Raw genomic sequence first — 25,312 nt, 5'->3', positions numbered from 1 at the left:
CTAGTGTCATCTGACACAGCACTATTCATTAGTGTCCATATTGGCTGGTGCCTGGCTTAGACATGTCTGTTTTCTCAGAATGATGAGACTCAGACCACAAGTTCCCAGTGGTCAAGGCCATTGTTGCTTATCTCACTGTCACAGCAGAGAGCCCAGCCTCAGCCACAGCCCACTGTTTCTCATACTCATAATGATTATATTCACCGAGCACTTACTGTACACCAGGCATGGGGTAAATCCTTTAACCATGTTATCTGCCTGCATCCTCGGACATCTTAAGGTTATCACTCAGAATGCAGCTTTAGGAGTTCCCACTGTGGATCAGCAGTACCAAACCCGACCAGTATCCATGAGGATGCAATTCTGATCCCTGGCCCTGCTCAGTGGGTTAAGGATTGGGCATTGCCCTGAGCTGTGGTGTAGGCCAGCAGCTACATCTCTGATTGGACCCCTATCCTGAGAACCTCCATATGCTGCAGGTGCAGCCCTAAAAAGACAGACAGACAGACAGCAAACAGCTTTAGGTAAAGGGGCAGAGAGAGATGGGTGACCACCCACCTCTCCCATCCTTTGGAGACCTTCTCCACATCAATTACCTCCACTTTCCCTTGAACTTCAACTTCATCCTCTCCCCTGACTCCACCTTCTCCATATGAACTTGCATAAGTCATTGCCATTTTAAAACTAAAACGCAGTCGCCTGGTGTTTCTTTGTTCATATTATGTGTCCTCGCTTCATTCTCCAGCCAAGCTTTCTCAAAGTAGAGTCATCCTTGCGGGCTGTCCTCTCTCCCTATTCAGCCAACTGCAGCCTGATTATTCTCCCTCGCTCCTCTGCCACACTGGCTTTTTTTTTTTTTTGCCTCCTACTTGACAAATCCAGGGAACAAAATTAGGTCCTTACTCTCCTGAAACCCTGTGTTGTCACCAACCAGAACCATGTTGGGGAGCCCGACACATGGGCTGTCAGCTCATCTCCCTTTTCTTGGATCTTTTCCTTCCTCTCTCCCCTCCACCCCACATCAATGAGTCTTGCCTATTCAATTCTCCGACTTCTCTTTGCATCTCTCCCATCCATTCCCTTCTGCCAGGATGTGAGTTCCAAAATGGACAGGGGATCTTAGCACTTTCTGCTCTCACCCCAGTTATACAAAGCTTTACCCTCCTTTCTGTGACCTTTGAGTCCCCACGTGGTCTTGCTGTTCTTGATCTCATCTCTGGCCACTTGGCCCTTAATCCTCACATTGTGACCAACAAGAAGATTCCTGTGTTGCCCTGTGCATGCTAAATTCTCTTCACATCCTGGGCCTCTGCACTGCATTCTCTCTTCTGTCAGGAATTCTTTTCCGTCGATCAACTTGATGAGCTCCTACTCACCCTTCCAGATCCAGCACTCATTCCACCAGGAGTCTTCCCTGATGCTCACAGTCACAAACCACCTCCCCACCCCCGCCTTGGGGCTTCCATAAGCCCATTTCCAGACACCCAACTCAGAATCCACCATTGCACTGCAATGGGCTCTTCCTCTGTGTCCTCACCATGCTGTGGTCTCCTGGGTAACAGGGGCTGGTGGCTGCTTTATCTATGTGATTCTCATGGCCAACAGTTTGCCTGGGAGGCCCCAATCTACCAGTTCTCAACCTCTGCTCAGCGTGCAAGGTTTCAGGTCCTGTGTGTGCACTCTGTGCCAGCATGATGGAGGATGCCCTGTTGTGGGGCCGAGGGAGGATGCAGTAGCAGCAGCAGTAAGGACCCTGCTTGTTACTCTGGGTGGTAGAAGCTTTGGTGACAAAAAGGTGGCAGATGAAGAGCTGGTTTGGAGTGGTCTGAGCTCTGTCCTGAACCATCAGTGTCCATGGTAGCTGAAGAGACTCATTCTGGCCAATACTTTCTCCATGTTCATTTTCTTGCCACTCAAAAAGAAAAGCAGTGGGTTTCCAGGAAGAGTTTCTCATGTTTATTTAGAAATGGCCTTCATGTGAAGCTGCCACCTCTCATCTATGACTGTGCCCAGAGCTAATGCATCTGTGGAGCATGAACGGGGGTCGGTGGGAGCCTGGCTGCTGAACCCAGGGCTGCACACATCTGAATCCATTCCTCCCACGGAGCAGGAACTGACATTAATGGCCTTGCCTGGAGAGTGGACTCGCATAGCTAGGACAACCTGAGCATGTGCCTTGTCTCAGAAGCCAGCACAGAGCCTGGGCTCACAGCATGTATTTGTGGAGGTGGTGCAAGACTAAACCCCACTCATTATTCATTCATTCACTCGCTCGCTCCTTCAACAAACACTCCCTGCACTGTTTTGGGTACTTGAAAGATAGGAAAAAGCAGCCGAGCTCCTGCTCCCATAGAGCTTACATGATTTAAAAAAAAAAAAAAAAAACTGATAGGAAAGAAGGAAACACAGAGAAAGAAGATGGTTTCAGATGATAAGAATAAGTGCCAGGAAATAAAGCAGCCCCCAGGCTCAGATTACCTCCCTGCAATTACCTCCCTTTTCCCACGAGGCCTCTTCCAGGCCAGGCAAGCCAGGCCCAGTGTCTGGGTAGCTAAAACAATGATGGCCCCAAGTCTGTGCTCCATTGGCCTGATGACAAGGGTACATTCCTGCAGGTAGGCAGCTGGGACTCTCCTGTGCCTCAACAGAGTGATCAGAGCAGGGCTGGCCTCTGAATCAACCTCCCTAGAGGAAGTAACAGGGCCACTTGCTTCCCATCTAGGCTTCACTCCTGGGGTTTAGGGTACTGCCCCTGCAGAGAGCATTTGTTTACACCAGGGTCCCCAGCAACATCCTCAGGAAGGAGTCCCATGGAGATCAGTGAGCAAAAAGTTTAAAGGCGGAGTGGAGAGGGAAGCCACAGGGAGAAGAAAATCGGCTTTCTCTGTCCTCAGAAGCCCTTGGGAAGTACACTGGTAGGGCTCAGAGCCAGGGTCTCCTTGTCTAAGCTCCCTGCTCTCACGTCTGCGTCCTCGTTTTTCTTAATTATATACAGACAGGCTTTTTGAAGCCTCTCTGATCTGTTGCCACGGTTACTACTGATGAAAGCTTCCTGCTAAAAGGGCTAGGAAAACTCAGTCCTTTTAAAGGATGGGAAAACTGCTGAGCTGTGATTCTCTGTCTGGGTGGGAGGAACACAGTGGATTCTGGGTTATGGGGATGGGTCTCCAGTGTCTTTCAGGAGGTGCCTGAGAGGATGGGTCAGCCCACATGAAGCTGGGACTGCAAAGAATTAAGCAAAAATGATCTTTCTAGAGCCATGGGACTAGCCCAAGTGTTGTCATATTGAGAAAGAATCTCCTGCTTCTTAATGTGCTTTGGGCCAGATGATTTTTTTTTTTTTTTAAGAATCAAGATACTGGGTGGGAGGGAGAGAGGAGGTGAGTTTATTTGTAGGCATAAAGCTGAAAATAAGAGCACTCTTGAGTAATCAAAGGGAAAATCTGCTGAAGATAGGTAAGCCCTGAAAGCCAGTTCCTTTATCAGGAATCTTAATAAAGCCAATATCCTGGTTTCAGAATTTAGATGTGATTTTCTGGCTTGTCCAAGGTACAGAGCTGGCAGTGTCCAGCTAAGTGCACATGGCTGCAGCCAGGGTTTGTGTCCCTGGACCCCTCCCCACAAGGACCAGGTGAGGGTAACTACAACAATGAGGCAATGCTCTCCTGGGAGACCCCTCACGGAGGCTGGAACTGGCTGCTCTGCATCAGGCCAGAGGTGGGTTCCTCCCTTTTGTATGCATGACCCCTTGGAGAGTCTGATGAAAGCAACCAAGCTTTTCCTGAGAAAAAGGAACATGTACCTGAACATGTGCATGTTTTCAGAGACCCCCAGGGGCTCTCTGAAACCAACCAATGAACACTTTAAAGGTCACACCAGCTAAGGAAAAAATATTTCTTGTTGGAAAACCATTGGAAGGTGAATTTCTAAGACTTAATGGTCTCATCTAAAAGGAGGTAGTTTTGAGGATTTAATGAGATAATGAGTCCAAAGGGTTTATCTGTGTGGCTGGTATACAGAAAAACTCAGTTAAATGTCAGCTGCTATTATTAGTAGTATTGTTATTATTGGATGGTCTGGAACCCTGACTTGCTCATCCAACTAAGACTAATCTAATTCAGCCACTTGTTCCTTGAGCAGAGGCCCTGATGCCCAGAACTGTGCTGAGAGCCATGAAGATATAGAGGTTAGAGCCCATATGCTGGGGAACCTATATGCTTATCAATGAATCAAGACTCCTCATTAATGGAATACTGGGAATTGTGGACACATACAGTTGAGGGTCAAAGCAAGGGTTTCAGACATAGAGTTACAGATGGTAATGGAAAGTTAAGATTAATGCAGAAAAAAATATTCAGAGATGGTATCTGGTATCTTGCCCACAAGATTGGGGCTGTATTTATGGAAAACACCTTGAAGTTTATCTGCTCTAGTCTATACTCTTTAGGCCACCTAACCTGTGCAACTACACCCTAGTTAGAGCCCTAGTCTTGGATACGGGGTCGTGTCTCTAGGATGTTCCAGCTCTTTTTACCTCCTGGACTCAACGCCTGTATGCACTTCTACATCTGCTTCCTGGCCTCCTGAGAGGTGGTCTAGCTTTGACATGGTATCTGTTATTGCTTGTTCTCCTTCCCCTCCTTTGCTTCTACAGCAACCTCTGTCCTCTACTCAATCTTTATTTAGGAGAAAGCATTGAGATAGGGTCTACAAATGAGCCAGCAAGAACATTGGATACTCAAGACTCATGCCTATTATGGGACAAAAGAATGCAGAGGTAGTGTTCTCATTGTGGAGAAAAATCAGGATTTTAGTTTGGAGAACTAACCTCATCTTTCAAGGTGAGTTGAAGGTTAGGAGGGGATAGAGTAGGAGATCAGAAAATAGCATCAGGGATAGGGGATGGCCAAAAGAAAACTGTGTTGTGAGGGGCCAGAAGAACACATGAGGGGAGAGGTCCAGGACTGGTTATCAAAAATGACAGTACTATCAAGACATCTCTTTACACACTGCTCACCGTGACATAGATACTTAAAGGAACCATGTATGAGTTGACTGGAAGACTTCCTAGAGAAGGGAAAAGGTCTTTGAGGTTTTATGGAGAAATAGATAGGAGTCAAGGACAAGAGGCAAACACATAAACAGGGGCTGTGGAGATCTGAAGAGGTCTTCTATGAAGGCAAAATAGGCAGGAAACCAAGTCAGGCTTGTTGTAATGCCTTTGCCCTCAATATACCACATAGAGCTAAAAATAAGATGGGTTGAAGGGTTCACATAAGCCATAAAAGGAAAAGTTTGCAACTGTCAGAAAGATAGTTGAGTTGCCAAATAAACATGAGATAAGCTTCATGTTCTGTTGCAGTTCCTTCTTTGGTAATTTGTTAATGGAAAACAATGTCAAAACAAAAACCTCTGCTTATTCTCTCTGTCCGCCATGTGTAGCTTTGACATTCAGCCTACGTTGAGCGCGCTCTCTCTCTCTGCATTTGCTTTCCCTCCTGAGGCACCAATTCCTCTTCCACCATTCCTCCACTAGGTGTAGACTTCCTGGGAGATACTGGACAAGAATGACCACTGTGCTAGAGAAAAGGGTTGTGAGGCCATGCACTGTGCTTGTTCAGCACCTTGGAGAGGGGCATGAGCCAGAGAGCTCCTACCTCTTTCACTGGGGTTCCCTGGATAGGAGTGGACAGTTTCTAAAGATTCTCTGTCAGGCACCAATAACACCACAATAACAGTGGCTGGTGACAGAAGGGGTTGTAAGGTCTTATCATTCGGGAGTGGGGACCATATCAGAAAATCAAGAGTAAGTTATCAAGGACTTGGTAGAAAGCAGTGTCATCAAGTAGAAAGATTGCTGAGGCATCCTTTGCTCAACAGGGAAGCTTAAGAGGGGCTTGAGATCTTTTGGAAAAACAGACCAAGGGTTGTCCTTAATTTGTGAGTGATGAGCAACAGACAATTGGAACACTATTTTGCTCACTATGAGGATGGAAGTGCCTGAAGTTTTGAGGTGTCTTTTCAAAAGAGGGAGTTGTCCTCAAGGTCAGAGGCACAGGGCTAGAAATCTGAGTCATGTCTGTCCCACTGCAAGCTCAGGCATCCTTGCTACCCTCCTCAAGTGTAGGCTGTCCCCACTGAGACAAGGAGAAGGTCAGAAATGTGGGGAAATCATGTTGCTTACTTTTCCTTGCTGCCCTGGGATCCCAACATTCCCAGAGACAATATTATGTCACCTTTTGAAGCAGTTTAAAATGAACCCTAGGGACATAGCTTTCCTATGGACAGACACCTGTGCCATCTGCAGAGATGTTGGAAGGACAAGGCTTTGACTTGGTGGAACTTGTTTGCTTCCTGCCACTGAGTGAGTGATTAATTTTGGTAGTTTGCCTAGAATAGACTCCTACAAAGATCATCTGAAAGATCAGAGAAATGACTATGGTTTCCATTTTAGTGGGGTTCTGTATGGAATTTTATTTTTTACTTTTTTTTGTCTTTTTAGAGCCACACCCGAGGCATATGGAGATTCCCAGGCTAGGGGTCTAATTGGAGCTGTAGCTGTCAGCCTACACCACAGCCACAGAAACACCAGATCAAAGTTGTGTCTGCGACCTACACCACAGCTCATGGCAATGCCAGATCCTTAACCCACTGAGTGAAACCAGGGATCAAACCTGCATCCTTATGGATGCTAGTTGGGTTCATTACCCTGAGTCACAATAGGAACTCCTGCATGGAATTTTGAATTGCACTTTAAGAGCAAACCCTACATGCAAAGTACTATCTTAGGCATTTTCATACACTGCTTAATGAAATCTCATTTTCCTAATATCCTATGAGGTAGAAACTATTAGCCCCATTTTACACATAAGGAAACTGTAGCTCAGAGACAATAAATAACTTGCCTAAATCATGTGGAAGGTGAGTGCCAGAATCAAGACTTGAGCATGGACCTGGATGGTTCCAAAGCATAGCCTTAACAACTCTTCCACCCAAGGTACAGGCACCTAATGGTGCAAGGCACAGGTGAGATGCAAATGCAGCCAGGTGCTGGGGGATAGGAGGTAATCTCCCATGGAAGCAGGAGAGAACCTGCTTCTGAACCGTTTCAGTAGCTTCCCTGTAGAAACAAAGCGACAGTGGTTCCAGGGCTGTGCTGAGCACGTCTGTGTGTGTTACTCATTAGGGTCTTGGAAACACTGGGCCTGTACTCAGGCAATTCTCCTAATCATAACAGTTTAGGGATAAGAAGAAATGACTAGTCAAAACAAGGAGGGACCCTGCTGAGAGGGATTCCAGGAGCATCAAAGGACCCAGTGTTGCACGTTTCACCAAACACCAGTGTTTGTAGAAAGTACTTCTTGTTTTTCCTGCTTCAATGGAGCTAATTATCTGGGAGAGAAGGGCTGGGTTTAACTTTCTTGGAAAAAAGACAGCCCCTCTATCTGACCTAAGCGGAAGCCTGCGCATCTGGGTTTCCGAGGAACTGCAGGAAACCTGGAGCATGGCTGAGGTCCTGCACCCCAAGAAGGAAGCAGCGTGTCTCAATAGGAAAGGCTTATAGCCATCTTGCATGCTGCCTGTGCAAGGGAATGACAAGAGGTGGAATCTTCTATTTGTGGCCCAAGGCGAGGCCAGAGAAAGGGAGGCTTGGACTGACCCATACCCCACCCCCGCAGATTCCTTGGGGCCATTTCAAGACAAGGAGAGCAACAGGTCATGGCATCTTAAAGATATGATCTTCAAGACCTCCTTCCTGGGCCTGAAATGAGTCCTTGGAGCTTTCTGAATTGGTACAAGATTCAAAAAGAAAGAAATCGAGGCTGAGTGCTAGCTTTGTGACCTTAGGCAGGTCACTTACTCTCTCTGAGCCTAATCCTTCATGGATTCTTGACTGATCAATCCATCTGTGTTATTGAGACCTGTATGTAAGACACTGTGCTATGCCCCATATGTAAGATCATAGTCTTAAAAGTTCATTGGCATCTACCCTGAGGAGCTCAAAGTCTTCAGAGGAGGTGGGCACCTGCATAGCAGCCACACAAACCACTGACTGACAAGGCTGGTGGAGAGCCCACCCTCTTCCCACTGATGGTGGAATCAAACAGAATACATGATGAAGGAGTCAGTGTATCTTAGTGTACTCTAAAGGCATAAAAGACTGACTGCTATAGTTACCCAGGAATCTCTGCCTATCCATTCACCTTCTACCAGAGAAAGAGTGACCCCATGCACACCTGTACAGTGAATGGAAGACACTGTCCAGAACATTTGACCTGAAAGCCCCCTGAAGCAAGAAGACATTGTCCTGCCTAGCGATTCTGAGGCCCCATGCAGACCCTCGCTATGGGATCTACATTCCCAGGCCCTGCTCATGGCTCTCTGACTCAGGTGATCCCCTCAGAGAAACATTTCCCATAAGTCTTCCTGCTGAAAGATCCATACAAGAAGCCACATCCTGCCAAGGCAGGCTCCAAAGTGTCTGCTATCATTAGAGGCAACAGTCTAAGCCAGAGTCTTCTTGAAGTCAAAGAACACTGGGACATACTTCGGTCTTTGGCACCACAAAAGGATAAACCCTCCTTGGGCAGAGCCGCCCACAGAGCTACCTGTTCAGGCATGTCATTTCTAATTGATACAAACTTAGACCCTGAACCATCCCAAACCACTTGTTTGATTCCACATATCCTGACACAGTCCAGAGCCTGGTGATTCCCCCCAGGCTGGGGTGCGTGTGGAGATGGAGATCTGGATAGAAATCCAGGACAAAGAAACTGATGCTATGTCTCTTTAGATATGGTTGGCAGCCACTGGATCAAGGTCTGTCAAGCATGAGGGTCACATGAAGAATGGAAGCCTTACAGATAAAATACTGTCAGCACACAGCACACAGCTGACCATGAACTCTCAGATACTACGTACTTTGGACGGAAGGATGCAGATTTCCAAGGTAGATTCTAAAAGAAGATAACCATCTGGACCAGACAGGACAAGCCCCTGCTGTGTATGGGGAGTGGAGTAGGGCAGTGGTAGCTGGGATGTAGCCTCAAAGCTACTGCACAATCAGCAGTCTTATCTCTCCTCCGTCTGCAGAGAGTGGTACCCATGAAGGAGTCCTGCATCTTCACAGTGCTTCAGAAATGACCAAAAGTCCCCCCCCCCCAACTGTGTGACAAAATTTTTCCAGTTGTCATAATTCTTCATCATTTTTAGAAGGTGTACAGCAGAACGACATCAAGATAACAGCTGGGAAGGGACTATGAGTTACATAGTCATGGATTATTCATTTAATTTTCCCTGGAAATACACAGAAGAATCTTCCTGGCACTGTCATATGTGGTTCTAAAAGAGTCTTGTGCTGCTTCTTTCTAGGTACAGAGAAAATGCCCAGGTTCCAAAGGCAACAATTAAAGGTCAAGGGGAAAAAAAGAGAAATTGAAAAGGGCAGGTATACCTCCCAAAAAGGCTCAGGTCATCCCAAATCAAGCCCTGACTCTGACATCATAGACACACTCATTCTTGGCCTGGGAAGGAACCTTGCAGGTCACAACATGTCCCTAGTGGTGAATGCCCTTCATAGTCCCTACTTGATTGACCAGCCTCTGTTTGATTCCTCTAGTGATAGTAAGCTCACTATTCTCACCATCAGGGAGTCATCTGCTAACAATACTCATAACCGGTTTGAAAATGTAACAAAAAGAGTCACCTATTCACAATAGCTGCAAACCCCATAAAATTTGTAGAATTAAATCTCACAAGGCCTATGTAACCCTTGTAAGACAACTATAAACTTTATTTAAGCGCACAATAGAGGATTGAACACATGATCCTAAATGAACAGATACATATCATAAGGTGGCAGTTTTCTCCAAAGTAATCCATAGATTCAATGCTATCCCAACCCCAGTTTCACAGGATTGTTTAATGAGTTGTGCCAAGCTGATTTCAAAGTTCATCTTGAAGGCAAAAATGCTTAAGAATGGGCAACACCTTTTGACAACGAATAATATGTATAGACTTGGTTTACCAATTATTGAAACATACTATAAAGCTACTACCTCTGGAACAGCTTAGAAGTGGTGCCAGGAAAGACTAAACAATCAATGGGAAGGAATAAAGATGTATGGGCACTGAGTATGGAATAAAAGAGGCCAAATGTTAGTGAACATTTGGACAATTAAGGTGGAGTTGATGTGATGTTATTTTTAATAAGAGAAATAAGAATAACAATATCACATCTTATACAAAAATAAATTTTGGATGGAAGAAGGAGCTAAAAATAAACACTACACGAAGAATTAAAATAAAATATGAGAGTGTTTTTATACTATATAGTGGGAAGGACGTACACAAAATCCAGGCCAAAAGGCAATATGCAAATCCCCAACACCAGAAAGAAAAGGATTTGAGCTCAAAAATGAAAAACCTTGGAGTTCCCTGGTGGCCTAGGGATTAAGTATCAGGTGGTGTCACTGCTGTGGCTCAGGTTTGATTCCTGACCCGGGAACTTCTGCATGCCATGGGCATGGCCGAAAAATTGAAAAACCTTAATAATGAGGAAAAACTGTAATCATAAATAGAGTTAAAAATATGTGGAGGGCTGGGGGATGCAAATGTCATATATACTTAATAGGCATCTAGAAATCGATTTTTAAAAATAGAAAAAGGGCAAGAGTTATAAACTGTCAATTCCAGAAGACAAGATAAATTGGTCAAGAAATGTATGAAAAATACATACTAATTCAGAATGAGGAAAACACCAGTCGAAATTACTAGGCGGTCAGTCAAATTGCCAAAAGCCAGAAGTCTTGATAACTTCTAGCTGGGCCAGGGTGTGGAGAAGCAAGATATACATCACCAGTAGGGGTGCAACTTGGTTGGGTCCTCTGGGGAAGCACTTTGGTAGTATTGATTGGCTTTCGGAGTCTACGTGCCCAGCAGCCCAGCAGTTCTATTTAGAGGTGAATTTCCTCCACAAATACAGGCTTATGTGCCTCCAAGGTATGTCTGAGCATTTTCATGGCGGTTTTGCTTATACGAGCCCAAGTACCCACCAATGGAGGATGGCATGACAAAGCAGGTGGCTGTGGCTCCATGCCCCAACCCCCGACACCCCCATGCAATGTGGTGCACAGCCTTCCTTGTGCAGGCACAGGGGGTGCAGACACGGTGCAGGCTAACCTCGTCAGAGCTTCATGACACCCTTTCAGGGGCAGGAACATGAGCCTGCCCTTCACTTAGGTTCATGGAGAGAGTGAATTCTCACCCAACCCACAGGTCCTCCTCTTCTGGCCAGGAGACAGCATGCTCTGTAGGGGAACAGAGCAGCTCTCTGTCTCTGCTCACCGAGCACTGGCAGGGTTTGGTGATGGCCATGGCTTCCCACTGGCCACCTGCCACCCACTCCCCAACCACCCATCTTCTGCGCATGTCTGGTCCAGCAGAGCCAGCTAGCACCAAGCTGCATCTCACTACACAGCCGCCATGTGGGCCTCATTTGACTCCACACTGTTGAGCATCCTTTATTGTCATGTCCAAGGTGAGCAGAGCTTAGAGGTAACCCAGATGAGCTGCTCAAAAGGTCACCTTGGCAATCTCCTTGCATGTCTAAGCCCCCAGCCACGAGGGGCTGGGGGAAGCAACACACCATTACTACCACTGCCCTGACCTTCTCTCTATAGGATGGGGAGGGGGGACAGAGTGACCTTTGTGTCCAAGTGGCTTCTGGTCCTCTGCCTATCAATCTGTGAGACAAGCCATCCTTCTTAATGTGGCTTCAGAATCAGAGCACCTTGAATGAATGGGACAGAGTTGGTCTCTGGCACAAGCTGGAGGCAGTCCTGGCCCTTCCACAGCTGACTTCAAACTGCAGCCTTCTCTTCCTCTACAAAGCCATCCATGGTCATTTTATCCACTGGGGAGTCCAGCCTTTAAGCCCATAGCCTACACCCTATCATAACAGTTCCCAGGTGTCTGGCTCTGACTAGACACTTTACAGCCAATTGTGTGGAAAGTTTCTCAGAAGAACAATGTGGAGTTTCAAAATAAATCACTCAAAGTGCTGGTGTCCTGGTCCTATGCCACACATAATTCAGAGACTACAAGACCCATTTCTTTCCACTTCACCCAACTTCCCACACAGTTCAGAAGCCCTCTTGGCAGGCATCACTAGCACCTCTTTGTACATTTCCAGTTGAGGTAGATCACTAATTACTCAGGTGGCTTTGCTCTCCTGGACGGTGTTCAGAATTTACCTTTATGGTAAGTTGAGAGTGGCTCCCTTCTAAATCTTTGATGGGGATCAAAGACAGCTGGGACCCCTGGTCTTTGTCTCACCCAAGTGAAGCCAGCAGTGACATTTGTGGGTCTATGGCTCTAGGTGCCTTTCTGTGTCCACATATGTTACCATACTAGGAAATCTGGAAGATCACAGCCCTGGTTCAGGAAAAGGTTGGCTAGTACCAGATATCCAAGATGGTAATTGGAGGGTCAGGGAATAAAGATAGGGTGGAGCCGGGGACCCCGTCCAGTGTAATGGAGATGAGGGTGGGTTCTGAACCAAGCCACTGGACAGGGTGAATGATCAGTAATGGACATACAGTGGGTCCATAAGGGTTCTAGGACTGAGTGGAAGGGTGGCCTTGAAAGGTGATGGCAAAGAGGACACTGGCTGCAGGACTAAGAGTGAGTCCCAGACACAACCCCACTGTGGGTCCTGGGCTTGGCTTCTGGTATCAGAATTAGATCAGGATCTGATTCTGGGTTACACGGAGGAAAAGGTGGGGGGGGGCTAGAGATCCAGCTGTGACTATAGCCACAGCTGGAGACTGCCTATAAGGAGCTGGGGACCAGGATGGTCTTCACGGGTGATACCTGGATTTGTGATCACAACATGCGTGATGGGGGTGGAGACAGGGGTGAAGGTGTCCAGCCAGCCTAGGATGGCTCTCCAGGAGCAAATGCTCTAAAAATGGCCATTTCCCTCCAACCTGTTTTCTGTTCTTTCTGTGCAATTCAGATATGACTCAAAACAAAGACGACAATTTATTGAGTGCTTACCATATGTCTGACACTGAGTTAGGTATACACATCATCACAACTTGCACAATAAAAAAAAAAAAATACCTTCACGTTATGGAAAAGAAACAGAGGTTCAGTAACCAAGGCAATGGAGGAGTGGTGCCAAGGGTCAACTCTGGTCTACCTGCTCCCGATAGCAGGGTTCTCACCACCTGGCTGTGTTGGGCATCTACTGTGTAAGGCCACAGAGGGGATACAAAATCAGATCAGCACATCAGGAGCTTCCAGTCCAGTGGACAGAGAAAGCCCTACATATGAACAGATCTGAATAAAATATTCAGAGCATGCATCTTCTTTCCTGGGGATGAGGGAAGATGCTGGCAGAAGACAGAAGATGTACAGTCTTGTGCCTCTGACTTTCTTCTCCTCTGAGGAGGAGAATTGGAGCAGAGAAGATTTAAGAACCATGAGCTACAGTTGCCATCAAGTTCCAGCATCCATCCCAGACCAGCTCCGTCTGGGACCAGGGCCTGCAAATTAGACATCAGAGCCATCGCCTGAAGGCCACCACGGATTCTTCACAACAGAAGGTCCAAGAATCATGAAGAATACAGCTTTGTTCTGATTTTCAAAACAGAGAAGAAAGTAGATTAAATAAATAGATGTTACCTCACCCTCCTACACACACATTTCTGAAACTTCATAGTTAAATCAGTGCTTTGTGAGCCTCAAGGAAACAGTGACAAAAACCAGCATGGGTCTCAAATTTAAGTCAGGCCACATGACATTATTTCTTTGTTTAAAAGCTTATGAGCCTTTAGAGGGAAAGAGTATAGAGAGTATACCTAGATTTCAATAATGGTAACTGAAAAAAGTCCACAGACTCTTGGGTACCAAAGGAAGAAACGTTAGCTAGGCAATAATTCCAGTGCCTGAACTTTAGTTGCTTTGAAAATAGCACAAAAGTAGGATGGGCAACTCTAATAATAGTCATAAAATAAAAGAGCTTACTTTTACTGAATGCCAAACACAGTTCTCAATAGTATTACTACACTTATACCCTTGACGACACAGTCAGCAGACACTCATGCTATACCCACCTTATGAATGAGGAAAGGAAGTCACAGAGAGCCATGTCCTAAGCCCCACATCACACAGCTGGCAAGTGGCAGGGCAGTTCTTGGACCCAGACACTGGAGCACAAACATCAGAGCCCACACTCTTGACCAGTCATGCCAATGCTTACCACTTGAAATCAGTTTTCAAAATCATCTCTACTTGGAAGAGCATGGTGCCCAAATTCACAAGGCAAATGTCTGAAGTTACATGTTTAGGTACCAAAAAGGAAAGACTTGAGTGGGGCATTTTCTGATGGGACAGGAAAAAAAGCTTTGAATATTTAGGGGTCCAAAAAGGCTGGTTGGAGCCCAGGGTGTGAGAACCTGCAACCAAAGTGGACCATCAGCATATCCCAGCTACAGGAGAAAATCCATCAAGTATCCACTGGACATGGTGAGGGGGTGAGGATTACATGTTTCATTCTGTCTGCTGTATCTTGGGGGGTTTTTTTGGGTGTGTATCTTTTTAGGGCCACACTTGAGGCATATGCAGGTATCCAGGCTAGGGGTTCAATGAGAACTGTAGCCACTGGCCTAAGCCACAGCCACAGCAACACAGGATCCGAGCCATGTCTGTGACCTACACCACAGCTCACAGCAATGCCAGATCCTTAACCCACTGGGTGAGGCCAGGCATGGAACCTGTACCTTCATGGATGCTAGTCAGATCTGTTTCCACTGAGCCACGACAGGAACTCCTCTGACTGCTGTATTCTGAGTTGTATTGATAAATGTGAGAGATTCAGAAAAGGCCAGCCAGGACACTGAGGTTCAGGAATCATATGTGTTGGGGAGTAGATAACATAACAGATGTTTGTCCCCCAGTGGTTGATTAATGAAGATGAGAAGGTTGTTAAGCATTGGAACCCCTGGTTCCACCTGCCGGACCAGGTCCTCAATGATGGGCCAGCAGTGAGGAGGGGAGGGAGGCAGTGCCGATCCAAGGTCCAGAAGATCTCTCTTACATGACGGGTGATGGTGCCTAGCAGTGGGGGGGAGCCACCCTGCAAAGCCCATCAGCTGTCCATCACCACAAATATTCAGAAAACTAAAAATGGAATGACCACCCCTCAGGGTTGCTGGAGAGAGAAGGCTGACACTGAGGGGGTGTTTAGGTGGCAGGACCTGTGAAGCTGCTCTGAGTGTTAATCATCTGTGACTCCAAATGGCCCTTCAGATGAAAAGCTGAAAGGGAAACGTTTGCACCTGGGCCTGGCTATTAGCTTAAAACTTCAAGCTATATGATGCCCCCTAAGTGTTATCCCCACTTGGGTCGAATAACTGTGAAAATAAATTGTAAATTACAGAAGTGTGAAAGCCCATGTATACAGGCAGTGCTGACCCTTCTGGAAACAGCAGTGACAGTTATAAATAGCTTTCCACTTGCCGTCACACTCCCTCAATTCTGCGCCCAGGTGTATACACGATCCGAATCCAGGCACTCTGAGAAACCGCTCACTTCAGGACTCTTGTTCATCTGTGACCCCTGTTGGAATTTCACCTCCAAGAAAACACAGATTGTCTCCCCTTCCAAAAGCACAAATGATATATTTTTATTTATTTATTTATTTATGGTCTTTATTTGTCTTTTTAGGGCTTCACCCACAGCATATGGAGGGTCCCAGGATAGGGGTTTAACCAGAGCTGTAGTCACCGGCCTATGTCAGAGCCACAGCAACGTGGGATCTGAGCCACATCTGCAACCTACACCACAGCTCACAGCAACGCCAGATCCTTAACCCACTGAGCGAGGCCAGGGATCGAACCTGCAACCTCATGGTTCCTAGTTGGATTTGTTTCCACTGCGCCACAACGGGAACTCCACAAATGATATATTTTTAGTTGTAGTGTAGATCACAAACAGGGCAAAACCAAGCAGCTCCTTTGCGTACAGAAAGAGGCACACAGTGGATCTTTTGCTAAAGCCCTAGTCAGGAACCAGTGAGGCTAACCTTTAGTAAAGCAACTTCCTCTTTTAATAGGTTGCAACTCCCAGATGAAGATATGAATGCTTTTGAAAAGTATTTAAAATCATCCCCTAATATGTTGGCATGGATACTAGTGAGCAAGCAGTCCCCAGTTGATAACACTGGATTTCTGTGCCCTGCAGTGTGTTTGTCACCCCACACGGCTCGGCTCCAACCACTCAGGAGAGAAAATGGAATGAAACTGAGCCAGAGCAGATGGAAGAGGTTCTGAGAGCTAGTGAAATCTCCCTTTGAAACACTTGAACACAGACACACACTCACATATTCACACTCACATCTCACCGACCCCTCCTCTTCCTCAGGCGTGTGTTCACAGTCCCTCGCTGTCGCTCTGTCTCTCTCTCCCCAGCCTGGTACATAAGACATTGATGAGGAGGGGCAAGCCCTGTGGTTCCAGTCTGAAGGAATTCACTCAATGGCTTTTCTACCCAGGAGTCATAAAGCAGAGGACAAAGAAACATGACCTAATTCTAAAGCAATGCTCTCCAACTTTAGCAAGCTTCAGAATCACCTGGAGGGCTTGTTAAAACTCAGCTCTCTGCGTCCTCCCATGCCCCGCTCCCCATCCCCAGAGTTTCTCATTCAAACTCTGAGAATTTGTATTTCTAACAAGTTCCCTGGTGACACTCAGGCTGCTTGTCCAAGGACTGCATTTAAAAACCACTGCTATAAAGGAAACCATCACTGGCTATCTTGTCAAGCATGAGCCAGTAGGACCCCAAGGCTGGTGGGAGGAGATTCTGATCTGATGTCCTTACGGACTTTTCACAATGGCACAAATGCCATAAGACCCGGAAGCAGAGGACGTCCTTCTTTCTCTGTCATCCCAAGTCCCTTTCCATCCTCTGGGGTCTGGTACTGTCTTCCCCATTCCCTACCCCCCACCCCCACAGCCTGCCTGGAAAGATCAGGGTCTGGGCAATGCCACATTCCTGGGCAGATCATACAAGGAGCACATCCCCTGCATCATAGGGATCCTCCTGTTGCCCTGAGATGGTTGGGGTGAGGGAGGGGAAAAGCTGCAAGCCACTTTAAGGTTGAAACAGGAGCTTAAGGAGAGAAACGGGAGTAGGCAGAGATGGGAGAAGAAAGAATGGATTCTTATCCTTATCTGTGGGTGATGGCTTTAAGAGAGTAAGAGCAAATCACCATCATTGCCATGACCATCTGCAACATTCCCCTAAGAGCTTCCAAATCGCAGCCCTCCCTGCGTGTGAGGTCGCAGTCCTGGAGGCAGACACACCCAAGTTTCCATCGGGGCTTCCCTGACATCCCATCTTTTAATTCTCACAAGTTCCTCATTTGAGTTCCATCCTGTCCTGTTCTGCTGATGACAAGCCCCTGTTCACAGAGTCATCACATGCCCCAGGTCATACACCTTCGGGGTCCACACCCAAAGCACCTGCCTTGCTGCTCCGTGGCTTCCCGGCCACCTCTCTGAGTCAGAAGAAAGGTCAGGGGTGGTCTCTGGGGGACCCCAGAGGGCTGGCTGCCAACATGCCCCCTCATGGGAGGGGATGATAGGCAGGGCCAGGGACAAGGCAGTGACCTCCAGAGCCCCTTCTTCACTCCACTTCTACGATCAAAACTACAGAGAGAAACCCATTGTGTTTGAAGAAGAAATGAAGAAAGAAGACAAGCACTAGCTTGCCTTTGTGATCCATCAAAGTTCTCCCATGAGGGTGACAGGGGAAAAAAAGGGTTCCTGTGGTCAGACATGTAACAAGGTAATTATTTTTACACCAATCCTTTCACATAGTTTTTCACAGACAGCAATTTTATAAGGCATAATTATCTATTTTCACCTGCTTCATAAATTCCCCCTTTCCATCTCGTCGCCCCGTAAATAGAAATTATTTTAAACTAAAGACATGCCTTTTGGTTTCACATAGCTATGCATTTCCTCATGGATTCCTCGTTGCCATCTCTCTCTGGCCAGCCCTGCCTGTCACACTTCTAGGACCATCAGACCCTCCTGTGAAAAAGCATGTTTGACCCTGGGCAGTCACTGAGCCCCTGATCCCTGAGAACTGAGAGCCCATCTCTTGGCTGCCACTCCTGCCCAGCTTCTCAGCATCTCTCAGTCCTGGAGGACAGGGACCAGCAGCACCTGGAGTCTGTGATGCTCTATCTGCCTCTTCCTCCTTCTCCCACAGCACATCTGCTCCCAGTGGCCATCACCTTCTCATCTGTTTCCATCGGGATCTCCAGGCCAAAGTGAACAGTGACTGTGATCTGAGCCACACATGGATTCTGCTGTGACACTTGGGGCAGGCGTCAAACTTGTACTCCCCCTGAGGACGTCACTTTTATTTTCAGATCTCCTATCACACTGGAAGCCTCCATATCTGCTGCAATCTTCACACTTTCCAGGGATGTAACCAAAGCAAGTTCTAACACTGAGAATTTACTACAAACCAGGCACTGTGCCAAAGACTCCATGATACGATTTTGCTTAATCCTCATAACAACCAGAGAGGCATACATTAGTATGAGGTCAGGAGAGGAAAATAACAGCATGGAAGAAAGTTAAGAGATTAGCTCACGGTCACAGAGATGGTGAGAGACAGAGTCAAGGTCCGAACTTTTGTCTGTGACGCGCCAAGCCCACCTTCCCAATGCTACATGCAATTTGATGACTCGATCAGCTGTCACGGGACCCACTCAAGGCTGGGGTGGTTTGGGATGCCAGGACTCCCAGGGGGCCTCGGGGCCTCTGTGCAGTGGCCCAGCAGCAGGAGGAAGGTGGCAAGCTAAAGGTCAGAAAACCTGAAGTTCACAGTTGGCTCCTCAGCCCACACCTTCCCAACCACTCCCAGCTGGTGGGGCTGCACCTTCCCCTTGACCTCGCCTCCTGCTCGCTGCTATAAGTAGCCTTTTGGTGACTCCTCCTCATGAAAGGTGGTCCTCACTGTGTGTTCCACATAGCCTGGCTTCTTTCAGAGGGTTTCATTCTTATTAGCAGGGAGGAGTGGGGTCAACTGTGACCTGCCTCTAACGATCCCCCCAGCTTCCACCCATCCCACCCACGGCTTAGGCTGTCCCTCTGTCTCTGTGGGCAGCCCCGACATGCATTTTAAGTCCTTTCATCAGCCTTCTGTGTCTTCCCTTCCCTCCCTCCAGAGTGTGCCAGGGGACAAGGCCTCCTCCTGAACATGAGCCGGACAAGGGGGACAGTTGGTCAGGTACTTCTATGGCAGATCCAGAAAGCCAGGCCTGGCAGAGGTGTGAGGAGGAGGATGTAAGAGGCGAGCTGGGTGTCCACAGATCAGGAGCAATAACATTTCACACTCAAACCCAGAGCTCCCTCCACCCACCTCCTCTGGCTTTACTTGGCACCCATACCAGCCCCTTTGACCCGGCCTTGGGGTGCACCCAAGTCCTTGCTGAATCCCCAGACCTTGTCAAGGTTGAAGCTAGACACATAGGGCTGCCAGGGGCTCTCAGAGGTCAAGGAGATGCCAGGATCTCCCAGAAGGTGAAAAAGAAAATGAAGAAACACCCGCCCAGGGCTACAAAAGTTATCTGCATTCTAAATGTTTAGGTTAATTTAGAATAAATTAATGTTTTGAATGCTATTAAAAATACAATGAATATATATGTGCTCATTTCACAAGATTAGCATGATTCATTAAAAACATTAGTTTTTAGAGCACTATAGCTATTTTAGCTTTGTAAAGGAGCACATTTTAAATCATACGATTCATCATCAAATTTTCAATATAGCCTGTGAATGCTTACTGATAGATAGGGCCTCATTTAAAGTTGGTGGCAGCAGGCCACACCTGAGGCCCTTCCAGAATGAGGCATAGACTCTTGGATGCTTGCAATACTGTGTCCCCTTTTTCTGACACCCACAGGACCTAGACACTGTAGATCCTCACTGTCCTGTGCATTTCAGGACGGAGACCCCTTTGCCTGGGTCCTCCTGGGTCATCATTGTCTCCTGCTCAGATGGATAGAGGGATGCACTTGCAAAGCAGACAAGCGCACATGCCCTCCATCCGCAGCCTCTCTCAGCTGGCTGGACCCATGCTGACCGCTTGCTTGCTCCCCGTGCAGAACTAGTCAGGCCCCCAAACCACAGGGCAGGGCTCTGCCTGGCCTCAACAGCTCCAGATATGCTCCTTGTATTTGAAAAATTATTTACTGTGGTGATGTGTGATGCCTTTTTAAGAGAACAGATGGCACCTCCAATTAGAATGCTTTAAAAGGAAACCCTAATGAGATTATAAAAGCCAACAAATTGACTTTTTCATACAGTACTTCCCTGGCACGCAATAAATCAAATATATAATGAGGCTCAATAAAATAATGGGTTTATTTACACTTGTTTTGCCTAGCATTGTGCTGCCGCCCAGCCCGGCCTCCAGGTCCTCTCACTAAGTGCTTGTCCCTGCAAGCAGGGCCCAGGAGCTGGACAGTACATCCCCGAGCCATTCTTGGCCTGACTGCCACAGACAAGTGTGGCTCTGATTTGGCAATTTCAGGTCTGACCCTAGCGTTCTAGTTCTGGAGGTGAAAGAGCACAGGCTGTGTACGGAGTGTGGTGACAGCCCAGGTGAGTCTAGCATTCACCCCTACTCTTGGTAAGATGGGGAGACTGTGGTTGGACGTAGTGGGTGGGAAGGTGTGCTTAACTCAGAGCTGGCTGGACCAAGACAGGAGAGAAAAGCCTCAGAGGTTTGATTTCAATGAGGTAAACTCCAGATACGGGTAGGCAGAGCAGGTGCAGAGTGAAGGCTCTGGGACATTCCATTTTATACCAGGAACAGTCCTACTGGCTCAAGTGCATCAGGTGGGTGGTAGAGAGGTAGATGGGAGATATCAGGTGAAGGGTAGATGGAGAGGAGCTATACAGCAAGGAGCTCCACATCAGCATTCTGAGCCTCTGGCCATTGGCCTACCTTCTCTCTAGGTGACCTTATTCAGAGGCTGGATGGATTTACAGGGTGTGTCTGCTGAGGTGGAAAGCTGAGGGCTCAAACTTTTATCTGCATGAGTTTATCTGCACAGGGAGCCTGGCCAGTGAGACAGACTGCATGAGCAGCAGTCGAAGGGAATGTTTTCAAGAGGGAAGATGTGAGATCCTGAGTGTATGCTTTGGCAATTGTGGAAACTGGTCCTTGGTCTGGATATCTAGAGAGCAGAGATTCAGCATTCTCTTTTTTTAACCAGCCAAACCTGTGGCATGTGGAAGTTTCTAGGCTAGGGGTCAAATCGGAGCTATAGTTGAGGTCTACGTCACAGCCACGGCAACACAGGATCCAAGCCACATCCGAAACCTTTGCTGCATTTTGCTGCAACAGTGGATCCTGAACCCACTGAGCAAGGCCAGGGATTGAACCCACATCTTCATGGTCACTTTGTTGGGTTTTTAACCCACTAAGCTACAACAGGAACCCCTTCTAAAAAGTACATGAAATATTACTTCTTAGGCTCACAGAGATCCACAGGGGAAAAATTAGTAGAGGGATACCACGACACAAAGACAGGGACTCTAGTCAGCAGAAATAGCATCATTTCTGTTCATACCAATCCACCAGAAAGGGAAGCCTCAGAAAAAATCAGTTTACAAGATTTCCTCAGTTCAAATCTATAAGCATTGATTGACCTGAGGACCTTCATTTATAAGACACTTTCATTCTTCTTTATCCTGCAAAGTTTATACACACTGTGAGGCTAGAACTAAGAAATTCTTCTACCCAGAATTCAGTCATTTTTTTTCTGCCCAACAAATTGCAAGGGTGTATGAAATGTTCCCTCTGTACACTTCTATGCTGGCAGTGGGAGGAAGGAGTTTGGTCAGAGGAGGTGGAGGGAAACTCCTTGCTCGCAGGAATCCAGGCGATGGCATCCAACACAGAAGAAAGTTCTAGAATAATTAGAGGTTAACCTGGAGCACAGACTTCTGAATGCAAGAGGAATACTGGAAAGAAAAAGCATCCCTGTATCAGGGCTGCAGCACTTAGGAGAGGAGAGGCAAGTTCTCAAAAGTGCTGTGCAGGGAGAGTAGTCCTTCCCCCCCATCCCCTACCATGACTGTGGATTATGACGGAGAAGAGTGGGAGGAAATTCTCCCCTCCCCCATCCCCATCCTTCTCCAGGGAGTGGAACTGCCCCCCCTCCACTTTTGATAGGATGACTGCCCTTCCCTCTACTGCAAAGGGTGGGAGAGTGATGGAGCTGATGCACTAGCCCCAGACCCTAGAATCTCTGCCCCAGAGATGCATGCTGTGGCCAGGACTCTGGTCATGTCATTTGGCAGAGGTATGGATGCAGCCTACAAGGCATTGGAAGGGACACAGATAGATGAGTATATGGACCTGGCATACAAGAACCTTCATATGGTACCAAAAAGGCAAGTACAGAATGCTTTGACATTTTTTTCCTTTTTCCTTTTTTTTTTTTTTTTTTTTTTTTTTTTAGGGCTGCACCTGCAGCATATAAAAGTTCCCAGGCTAGGGGTCGAATCAGAGCTGTAGCTGCTGGCCTACCCCACAGCCACAGCAAGGTGGGATCCAAGCTACATCTGAGACATACACCACAGCTCATGGCTATGCCAGATCCTTAACCCACTGAGCAAGGCCAGGGATTGAACCCACATCTTCATGGATCCTAGATGGGTTCGTTACCACTGAGCCATGACGGGAACTCCCTGATTTGACAACTTAAACGATGATGAGAATACTGAGAGGATCTTGATCAGAGAGATACAGGAAGCCCAGTAAAAAGAGGATACCCTCAGCTGTCAGAACCAGAGGGCCTTCTTGGAGGAGGTGATTGGAAGAGTTACAAAGAGTTATTGCAACGTCCTGGTGCATCTTGATTCTGCACTCAAAAAACTCTCCAGTTGGCATTTTGAAGATGTTGTCTTGTTTGAGGGATGGGAGGGAAGGGCCTCCCATCTGGGAGGAGGGAGCAAAGAAAGAACATCATCTTGAGCCTGTAGTGCTCAGAGAGAGGCCCTGCCTGCCAAGCACGGGAGCTGTCCGTTTCAGCACCATAGCCAGCATTTCTGCCTTGTACCACTGCAACCGGAGGATGGGGTCTTAAGTCTCCCCTGCCCCAGGCCTACCACTTGCACTGTCAGGAAATCAAACTCCCCAACCCAGAGCCCCTACAACAACTTACTAGTGCATGCCACGTCCGGGGGGTCAAAATCCGCTCGGTAATAGCCAGTCCGGCAGGTGCAGATGGGAGATGCCTCCGAAGGGGATCGGCTGTTGGAGGGGCAGTGGGAACAGCCCTCAGCTTCTTGGCTGGCCTTGAACATCCCTGCAGGGCAGGCTGGAACACAAAAAGATCATCTTAGAATTCATGAAGGAGGAACATTCAGAGGCCCTTCCTTGGAACTGGCAAATGAAACATTCTACCCCTTAAAAAGGACACTGAGATAACCCCTTGCACAAAGTGAGCATTTCAGATTAAGAAAACCTGTACTTAACACTACCAAGTCTTCAAACATCCTTAGTGAAATGTACCTTCCAGGTACCAATGGCCTCTCTTCCTTTAAAAATATGAATAATGATTCTTCCCTTTCAGGTATCTCAAGAGATTTAATTGAGAAAATGAACCTAATGTGTAGCTCAGTGTCTGAGACATGAGTGCCCTATAAGTGGTTATTCCCTCCCTCTTCCACCTGGTTAACAGCCAGGGCCTTACTCTGAGCCAGTCACTGAAGGAATTTCACCCAGTCCAGACGCAAAGAGGTTCTGGTTGACAATCAACTGGACCCATAGTTCTTAAATGCCATTTTGCAAAAAACACATGAAGGACACTGTGAACTATGTTAACACTTGTTATGAATGATAGTAAGGGGCTGAAATTCATGAGTTATTCTTCAAGAAGAAATTAAAATGATTTCAAGGTTACTGGCTTAACAACATCATTCTCCCTTAATTGCATTTTGAAATGCTTCGGTGGGGTGGGGGGCATTTGCAAGCAGTGCACCAGGGAATGTGTCACGCACTTGGTGCTATTTATCATACACATGACAATGGAGAAGGCTGGAAATACCTGGAACAGTCCTATGCCCACTAGAGCTGCCCTGAGAGATGAGGCATTTATTCTCATTTTTCCATGGGGTCAGCCTGAGAAGAGCTATGCCCCTTCTAGGCCATCCCTCAAACTTTTACCTTGCCTTGTCTACAGAGAATCTTGACTCCAGACATCTGGTCTCCATCTTGCTGATACTTCTGAAAAAAAATGTCCCTGCCTGCCCTGTTTCCCTGAGGCCCTTCCTCACTATCTCAGCTCCTGACTCTTCTGGTCCCTGAGAAACCTGCTCTGGCTCATCCGCCTTTGAAACCAGGTAAAACTTACTGCATGGTCAGCTCACTTGGCTTCCTTATATACTTCACTAATTCATTCAACAAACATTTGCTGTGATCCTGCTGAGCACCTGATCCAGAGAATTTTGAGAACACAGCCTACACTCGAGGAGCTCTTAATCCAACGTAGTCATACAATTGCAGTACAGTGTAGAGAAGTACCACTATAAAGGTTTCTACTTATACAAAGCTCATCTTCCTAGACACACTGTTCCCTCCTGGAATGTGCAGAACACTCTTTAATAGTAGCAGTAGCCACCATCTGTTAGGATTCTTGTTAAGTGCTTTACATGAGTGACTCTATGGGGTAGCTGTTCTTAGCTCCACTTTGATAATGAGTAAATTGGGACACGGAGAGGTTAAAGAGTTGCCTGGGATCACACAATGGGAGAAATAATAGCGACAATATGCATATAAACTATATGAAAAATACCCACATCTTTTCTACCAAGACAAGAAGGAAGAATGGTTTCCTCTGCTGGGTAAGTTTTCTCACTCAGCAAAGGATCACTTGAAATGAAAGACAGGGTTTCAGTCACTCTGGAAGTGTCCTGGGGCAGTAGCTTGTCTTGAATAGGAGCCAGTTTTGGAAGTGGAATGTTCTGGAATGGCATACCTCAAGAGTGCTCCGTGGGGTCCCAGTCCTTCAGATTGTTAGCACCTGTTGCTTACAAAAGGGTTCTGTGGTCAGATATTTTGGAAATGTGATTTAAAAAGTTAATCTCATTTTTTAAATTACAGAATTTTTCAGAACTTCCAAAAATGGGATTAGAATGCCGGGGTTGTTCACTAAGAAGACCTATTTTGTAGGGCATCCTGGGATTCAAGCAGCATGGAAAACACTAGGGTAAAT

The 25,312-nt window shown here is 47.0% G+C and overlaps 1 protein-coding gene across 2 annotated transcripts in view; it reads right to left on the bottom strand.

Annotated features, from left to right (window-relative positions):
* The window catches only part of EPHB1 (EPH receptor B1), a 450,445-nt gene that overhangs the window by 134,894 nt on the left and 290,239 nt on the right, over window positions 1–25,312 (bottom strand). For both annotated transcript variants that reach the window (XM_021069481.2, XM_084987281.1), the window contains exon 4: window positions 23,261–23,416. In XM_021069481.2, coding sequence (XP_020925140.1) covers window positions 23,261–23,416 — 156 coding nt within the window. The remainder of the gene's footprint in view (window positions 1–23,260; window positions 23,417–25,312) is intronic.

This window comes from Sus scrofa, chromosome 13 (assembly GCF_054392235.1).
Source record: "Sus scrofa isolate SSC_HxYL_T2T_F1_AM1 chromosome 13, Sscrofa_HxYL_maternal_Yorkshire_Landrace_v2.0, whole genome shotgun sequence".
NCBI lineage: Eukaryota > Metazoa > Chordata > Mammalia > Artiodactyla > Suidae > Sus > Sus scrofa.
Note: the sequence above shows the minus strand (reverse complement) of the source record. Positions and strands in the feature narration are given on the sequence as shown.